Source organism: Panthera pardus, unplaced genomic scaffold, assembly GCF_024362965.1.
Source record: "Panthera pardus isolate Hobbes unplaced genomic scaffold, ASM2436296v1 HiC_scaffold_15, whole genome shotgun sequence".
NCBI lineage: Eukaryota > Metazoa > Chordata > Mammalia > Carnivora > Felidae > Panthera > Panthera pardus.
This window is the reverse complement of record NW_026526710.1, coordinates 24,531,003-24,539,555: the sequence shown is the minus strand read 5'-3', so window position 1 is coordinate 24,539,555 and position 8,553 is coordinate 24,531,003. Positions and strand designations below refer to the sequence as shown.

The 8,553-nt window shown below is 47.6% G+C and overlaps 1 gene segment (V, D, J or C); it reads right to left on the bottom strand.

The window, feature by feature from the left end:
* Positions 1-2,389: 2,389 nt before the first annotated feature.
* LOC128777050 (immunoglobulin lambda variable 1-40-like) lies at positions 2,390-3,020 on the bottom strand. The segment is given in 2 exon segments: positions 2,390-2,790; positions 2,902-3,020. Coding segments are annotated over 2 exon segments (444 nt in total).
* Positions 3,021-8,553: the final 5,533 nt, after the last annotated feature.

Genomic DNA, 8,553 nt, shown 5'->3' with positions numbered 1-8,553 from the left:
TCACTTTTTGTCAGATGGGTGAAAGAGAAAATTGTGTCTATGACCAAGGTGCTTATTAACATATCGAGTATAGATGTGTCGTCAGTAACACAAGAGTCACAGTTTCTGGCCTGAGATTTGTGGATGAACATGACTGTCTAGTTCACCTTGTCCAGTTGAGACAATCAAACTGTGTGATCTTAGAAACTATATAAGAGTCCCTGCGCCCTGGATCCTGACACAGTTTCTGAAATTCTTGTCATTTCCTAAGTGACAAGAGCATTAGAAGCATCTTAGTTCTAATGACATGACTCTGGGTGGGCTTCTGGATGGCTCCTGGATGGGGCTGGTCCCCAGAAAGACCAAGCCTTGATCAGAGCCTGCAATTATTCACCCCCTCATACTTGAGACAGGGAGGGAAGACTGACAGTGCAGTTAATGTCCAATCACGTCTACCCAATTTCTCAATAAAATCCCAAAGTAAAGTGTTTGAAGAGTGTCCGGTTTGGTGAACACATCCACTCCCAGAACAGATGCACCTCAACTCCACAGGGACTGAAGCTCTGGTGTTCGAGACGCTCCCAGACCTAGCACTAGGTGTCTCTTCATTACTTGTTCACCTGTCCCCTTCATATCTTTAATGAGCTGACAAAAGGAGTCAGTGTCTCCCTGAGTTCTGTGAGTTGATCTGGCACCTTAATGGACCTGAGGAGGGAGTCGTGGAAACCTTCGACGTGTAGCCACGTTGGACAGAGGGTACAGGCCATCTACTAGTTGTTGTTGGCATCAAAATGGGGAGCAACCTCCGGGTGCTGAGCCCTTCACCTGTGGATCTGACACTATCTCCCCGCAGATAAACTAAGCGTTAAATTCAGTTAAACTGTAGGACACTCACTGTGTATCCCAAAGAATTTCTAGATGTGGGAAAACAGATACAAAACATATAATTGATGAACATGAGTGTGTGAAGTGAATATTCTGCGAGTAGTAAAGGAGATATGACTAGAGGGAGAGCCAGAGATTTTGGTCGTAAAATAGTTGTTCTTGCTAAGTTTCTCCAGACCCAGGGGCATGTGCAGTTGGGCTCCATTCCCTGATTCATGTGGGCTCCTGGGACACGTGTGCTGTCTCAGGCAAGAGCATCATCTGTGTGTCAGTCCTTCCTCCTCAAGGACAGCTCTCACCATAGAGGTGTCTCCCCCACAGGAGCCTCACAGAAGCTTCCCAATAACAGAGGCTCAGACACAAGGTCTGTGGACCCAGGGGTTTTTGACTCACTTTCTCCATATCTGAGTCACTGTGAGTAGCCAAAGCTTCTCCCACTGCCATGAGCTGTAGCACAGGAAGAGTCAGCCTCGTCCTCAGGCTGCGGCCCAGAGAGGAGCAGAAGCCCTGCATTGGCCGAGGCATCTTTGGACCCAGAGAAGCGGCTGGAAACCCCAGGGCCCTGGTGCTTATCTGAGTCTGAGTAGAATCTCAGTAGATACGTGGGAAAGGTCCCTAGTTTCTGCTGGTACCAGTATATATGGTAGCCGCCAACACTGTAGCCACTGCTCAGGGTGCAGGTGAGTCTGGCTGTTGTTCCCAGAGATGCAGAGAGGGAGGGTGGCTGAGTGAGCACAGGCTGGGACAGGGAACCGGCAAACACGGACACCCTTTGCGGATTCGGCTAGAAATGGAAACCAAAATTCAGGATTCTGAGCAGAGGGAGGGTGTTGTGGGGAGCACCCTGTGTCCATATGGCTTGTCCCTACCTGTGCAGTGAAGGAGGAGTAGGAGGAGGAGCAGCGCCCAGGCCAAGGTGACAGAACCCTGGTCCCCACACTGGGCTGGGCCGCCCCAGGCCTCCTTTCTCCTCCACCCTCTGCCGCAGGAGGGGCTGTGCATGCAAATGAGGTCCATCCAGTGACTGCCCAGCCCCACCCTGAGCCCTGGTGCTGAAGCTCAGCTCACACCACACACTGGGGAGGATGGGGGTGGAACTCCTGCCCGGGGAGCCCTGGGAGGTAGCACCTGCTGCGACATGGAGCAGCATGGAGCTAGACATGGAGCTAAGGAGGGAATCAGGATCCACAATGCATCCAACTATCATAATAGATGAGGATTTAGGGGCAATTAGTGGGAGCTTTTGTTACCAGGACACATAGCGGACATTCCCGATGTGTCCTGACTCAGACAGAGCTGGATTTGTGTTCCTGTTTCTGCTGTGACCTGTCATGGACCCTGTCCTCAGGGCAGCCTGCCCCTGGCACCCAGGAATTTGTGCTCAGTTTGAGAAAATCACACAGTATATTGATCCGAAAGACAGGCTTCAGGGAGGAATTGCAAAGAATGTGGAAAGACTTTGTAGACATATGGTTTGTGGAGTGTCTCAGACCCTAGTTTGTACGAAACAAACAAAGAAGCACTTGACTTGGCCAAAAGGTCAGGGCTGCACAGGAAGTCCCATTGCTGTGGGAACAGCAGATTTTTGTCTCACTTCCCCACAGGCCTGGAGCACTGTGTCAGCACCTTGAGTAATGTCAAGAGGCTGGCAGTAATAATCAGCCTCGTCCTCAGCCTGGAGCCCAGTGATGGTCAAGGAGCCTGTGTTGCCAGACTTGGAGCCAGAAAATCTGTCAGGAACACTTGAGGGTCGTCTGTTATTAGCATAGATGAGGAGTTTGGGGGCCTTTCCTGGAATCTGCTGGTACCAGTTCACACCAACAATACCAATGTTGTTGGCACTTGCAGCGCAGGAGATGGTGACCGTCTGGCCCAGGGCCCCAGACACTGAGGGCGGCTGAGTCAGCACAGACTGAGCCCAGGAACCTGGAAGGGGAGAGACAAAGAGAGCATAATGCTGGGTTCTAGAAACCAGAGGAGAATCCAAGGTCCACGTGTCCTCCCTTGACAACTTCCTCTGTTCCCTCATCTAGTCACCTGTGCAGTGGATGAGAAGGGTGAGGAGAAGAGGGAACCAGGCCATGGTGGAGGTCATCACCGACCCTGCCTTCTGTGGATCCACAGCTGAGCAGATCTCCTCTAATCCCTTCCTTCCCCTTTTCATCCTCTGAGAGAGGGAGGGCCCATCCATGCAAATCAGACCAGCAGCTCTCTGACACTTCACTGACCCTGGGTCAAGTCCCTCTGCCTGAGGATGTCAGGTGGGTTGGACGGGGAGGTGGTCTCTGGGGCCATGCCAGGAGAGGGGAGGTCACAGTTTGGAGTCCTGAGCAGAGGGCACAGGCATTGTCCAGGTGCAGGTCCCGGCTCTAATCATGGCCAACCCTCAGAAGCAGGTGACGACAACCCCCTGGTGGTCACACACAGCATATGTGACATGGTGAGCAGATCTCATCAGAGTTCCTGCCTTCCCACTGCTCTGTCCACCATCCCCTTCCTTCGGGACAGGCCAGGTGTCCCCTGTGTGGCCTCCGATCCCCTGAGGACACACTGTGCTCTCCTCTGGCTCTGCATAGTGAGCCTGCCACAGCGCACTTGGCTATTATTGATGGGGCAGCACTGACGTGGTGACTCTTGTACAACCACACAGATGAGGATCAGGGCCACAGAGCGATGGGTCCACATTGACACATGGCCAGTTCTGTGCAGGAGGCCGACTTCTTCCCCCTTCCTTGCTTCCTCTCTGGTCTGAGAGTTTTCCTTTCCCAGAAGCTCCCTCAGCACTGAGGACACAGGGACACCGTTTCTCCAGGTTGTGGGTAGAAGCCCACCTCCCTCGTGTGCATTCCTACAGGGTTCCACACTGAATATCTTTGTCAGCTGTCACTCTTGCCACCTCACATCACATACTGGGGACGATGGAGGTTGGCTTCACCACTGGGGAGACCCCTGCAAGGAAGCACCTGTTGAGACAACACGCATGTCCTTGCTTAAGTGGGGACTCTGCCACACCAGAAGGGTCACAGCTGCTGAGTCTCCCTCAGGAAGTACAGGCCCAGTCCCCAGTCCCAGGTTCCTTTTTGTGTATGGTCCTCACTGAGCCCCTGTGTAGGGACACCATGGCAGTCCCACAGCGCCCCCTCCTGGCTGAAGGGCACACACCCCACTGTGTTTTCACAGCCCTGAGAGCCCAGCGGGTTTCCTCACTTCTGTTTATTCACACATCATTGAGCTGAATCTTGGATAAAGATCCTCTAGTGTTGCCCGTGATCAATGTAGCATTTTTCAGTCTCCAAAGAAGCCCTAGTCCATAGGATGTGGAGGCATTTACCTCAATTAAATGGTAAATTGCCAGTTCATTGCAGAAGATATTCCAGACCTCATGTCCCTCCTCTGGCCTACAATTGAGAATATGTCTATCTCGTGAATATTTGAAAACTCCTGTGCTTTACAGCAATGGATTCCAACTACTTTCCAATAAATTGAGTATTATGTTAATCTTCTATATTTTTAGGTAATTTCCTTGGCTTACTACCTTAAGAAGAAAAGGAAATACAATGCATTTATATTTGATGAAGTTGTATTTAACAAGTGTCATTTTTTGTTTTTCTTTTATTGTTTTTTCATGGGTTATCCTGACAGTGTCTTGCCTAAACTTTTTTATAGAAACCCTAGATCCTGAATATTTTCTCCTTTTATTTTACAGCTTTAGGTTTATAGTTTTTTTCTATAATCCTTTTAGTAATTTTTAATACATATAAAGTGAGTTTTAAGTATGATTCATTTCTCGCTCAGGATATCCAACTGTTTTGTGGCCATTTGTCCAAAAGTCCATCCTTTCTCCTCTGAAAGGCTTCTCCAACTTTGTAAAAGAAAAAAATTGTTTATCCTTCATTCTGTGGGTCCGTTTCTGGGTTTTATGTTCTGTTATCTTGGCCAATGTGTCTATCCTCTATCCATACCACCCTGACTTGCTAGGATAAGAACTCAAGCACACTTTTATCCAATTTGGGAAGAACTGGCATATTTACTATAATGAGTCTTCTAATCCATGAACGGAACTTATCTTTCCTTGTTTTAGATCCACTTTGATTACATTTACCAGCATTGTCCAGATTTCAGCACCTGTGGCCTGTACTTGTTTTGTGAAATATGCCCCTAAATAGTTCATCGAGTGGTTTTAAGTTTTTTTTTAATTATTTTCACCTGTTTATTGCTAGTATGGATACATCTATATGATCTTTCTATATTGATCTTTATTCTAAAATGTTTCCAAAATTATTTATGACTCTTTGAATTTATATATTTGCATACCTAATTGTAGGTTCCTTTGTAGTTTTCCTGTAGGTCATTCTCTCACCTGAAATGGGACAATTGTCTCTTGTTCTTCTTCATCTGAATGCCTCTCATTGTTTGTCTTGCCTTATGGTTCTGACAGACACATCCAGTCCTATGTGGAACAGCAGTGTTGAGATAGGACATGGTGGCCTTGCTCCCTACCCGAGGTGGGAAAGCTTTCAGTGCTTCATCTCTGTGTGTGTTCACCGAAAGGAAGGTGTTTCATAGTTTTCTTTACCAAACTGAAGATGTACTCTTCTATATTGTGTTCTCTGAAAACTTTTATCACTCTCATTCATATACTCATTCATTCTTTTCCATGAGCACAAATAGGTCTTGAGCTGTGCAGGAAGTAGAAGAGAATCATCCTACCTGAGAGAGTGAGGGAGACTCTTTCATCGGTCTTTCTTTTTTAATTTTTTAAAAGTTTATACATATTTGAGAGACAGAGAGACGGAACACAAGTGGGGGAAGGGCAGAGAGAGAGGGAGACAGAATGGGACGCAGGCTGGAGGCTCTGAGTTGTCACCAGAGAGCCCGACATGGCACTTGAACTCAGTAGCCATGAGATCATGACCTGAACCGAAGTCAGATATTTAACTGATGGAGCCACCCAGGGGCCCCTCAGCTGTCATTTAATACTTTGGCTATTATCACAACTGATTTCTTTCTACTTCTACTCTGGTGTCAAGGAGACAAGGCAGGAGGCCTGGTGAGACAGATACCACTCCCTCTTGTCCAATATGAGGGTGGGCGAGAGGATACTTAAGACATGGAAGAAATGGCATTTTCTCTCTCCCTTTTCCTGCTGGTTTCTTCACTTCCTTAGACTCCCTATCCCTCCTCACTTTCTTAAAATCCTGGGTGATCATTAGCATGATCACAATCCATCCCACATACCCCTCGAGGTTTAGTCCCACCCGCCTCACTGACCACCCACCCCCTCAAATCCACATACTGCTCCCTCTCCAGCTGAGTCCCCCAGCTGACTGGCTGCAGGGGCACATGGCCGTGATGACTGTTCCCACTGAGAATGTATGAGACTCTCTTTAGGGCCTCCCAAGTCAGACACCCTGTGATCCTTCATTTCTCACATTCCTCGCTGTAGTCCATTGTTAGGGCTGTCCCTATCTACAGTGCACAGTCAGACTTCTTCAATCTCCTTGAATTGAGAAAGTATTTTCCACCCAGACTCCACACTGGAAAATAGAAGCTAGAATGTAAGTTTCATGGCGTCACCCACTAATTGTTAACAGGCTTATGTTTTGTTTTCTTTTTGACGACAAAAGAAGATGTTCACTGTGGGGGATGAGCTTAGGAGTCCCCCGGGCCTACACCAAGGGGCTAATACGACATAAAGAAATATAAAGCCATAGGATGCTCACAACTGAATTTGGGCAAACCAGACTGGCACCCCAAGACTAGGCGGATGTACAGGCACCCAGATAGAAAGGGGTGCAGAGCCCCCACAATAGAGAGGGAAGGGAAAAGGCCTAAAATAAGAACAGGCACAAAGGCTCCCCATACAAAGGTATATGAGGTAAGCAAGATTAAGCATTCAGGGCAAGCACTCTCCAACTTAGTACTATAGCAGAAAAGCTGCTTTCACTGGAGGAAAGGACCAAGTTAGGTAAAGAGGTAAATTGAGCTACAGACCGCTGCACTGCAGGCAAAGCAGCCCAGAGCAGAGATGGTTAACTAAAGAAAAGGTGCCTTGTTAACCCTGAGGTTGTTCCCCCTGTCTGCCTTAGCCCTTAGGCAGGCTCAGATAAACAGACAGGGTGCCATTAACAACCATGGTAACAACCATCTGCCCATCTGCCCCGTGCCAGGATTTTGTTGTCTATTGGCCCAAACCCCAAACACTGTATATCTTCAAAAACCCTTTTTGTTCACATCCGCAAGTCAATGCTCACAATTTCCTTGTCTCTTTGTGCACACCCATCAAATCTGTAAGCCTTCTGATCTTAATAAATACAGAGCAAGGACCCTTATTTGGGGCTCTTGTCTTTTCCTGCTCATTAGCCATCTCTCGCTTTTCATCCAGTGTCCCCCTCTCTTGCTAGACAAGAGAGAACGCTAGACTTAGAGTCTTCGACAGTTCACTACTTCAAATATGCTTTCACATTCTTCGGGACAGTTTACAGTTCCCTTCATATATAGATTTCACACATCTCAATGTAACAGCTCTCCCTCTGGTCTCTCGGGGGAAGTTGTTTCAAGGACAGACACTCTTTGTGCGCTGACCTAAGACCCTTGATCTGCAACAGAACTACCCTACTTTCTTGCGATTTGCAGGCCACTCTCCCTGAGGAAGGAGTGAAGGACTGACCTTTCCCAGAGGCGAAGGCCTGACCGCATTTGGAGCAGCTGCCAATGATGCCAACAGATCTGGCACTGCCAGGCTCATGTCCACATAGAACTAGCCACGTTCTATGTGAACACTTGCTTCTCCCCCATGGAGAGCCGCCACGATTCCCTGCACCTTCCCGTACGAAAGTATAGGACTTCTCCTAGACAGAGAACATGATCTTTGAGACATTTGTCCACATCTCCCCAGGTTGCTGGCTTCCTGAGGAAGCACCCATTCCTTTCCCATCATCCCTTGTCTCTCAAGTATTGACTGAATTTCTAGTGGCAAACAGCAGAGCCTGAATTCGGAACCAGCTCTCTGTTCAATAATATTAGCATCTTGACATTGTTCGCAATATGATAAGAATCCTTTTCGTTATTTTTAGAATGTAACAAGGTCTCGTTATTACTGAAATTATTATTGAAATAATTAATACAAACTTTATTTTATACATTCTCATGAGTTTACTGAATTATCTTATTAGGGCCATATTTTTTTAATGTTTATTTATTTTTGAGAGAGAGAGCACGACAGGGCAGGGTTGAGGCAGAGAGAGATGGGATGAAGGATCCAAAGCAGGCTCCTTGCTGACAGCAGACAGGTGGACTTGGGAATTGAAATCACAAACTAGGAGATCATGACTTGAGCTGAGGTCAGACATTTAAATGACTAAACCGCCCAAGGCTGCTTGTTAGCACAGTGTTTTTAAACTAAATACCCTGAGCCATCTGAAAGCAGAACTGAAGGGGTCCCCAGGTGGGAAAAAATCTCTGTATATAAAGAGGAGACAGCTTTCCTGCCCCAAGAGCACTCATTTGAGGCCCCCAGCTATTTTCTGTGGTCTGTGCCCTGCAGGTTCTACTTGCCCAGCACCCATACTGAGCACTTTCCTGGGAGGAAAAGAAAAAAGAAATGCAACAAGGTCAGCAGTTCAGGGTTTGAGGGGACCGAAGGGGATGCCAACCTACCAGTCTCCACTAGGCCAGGAAATACCCTGA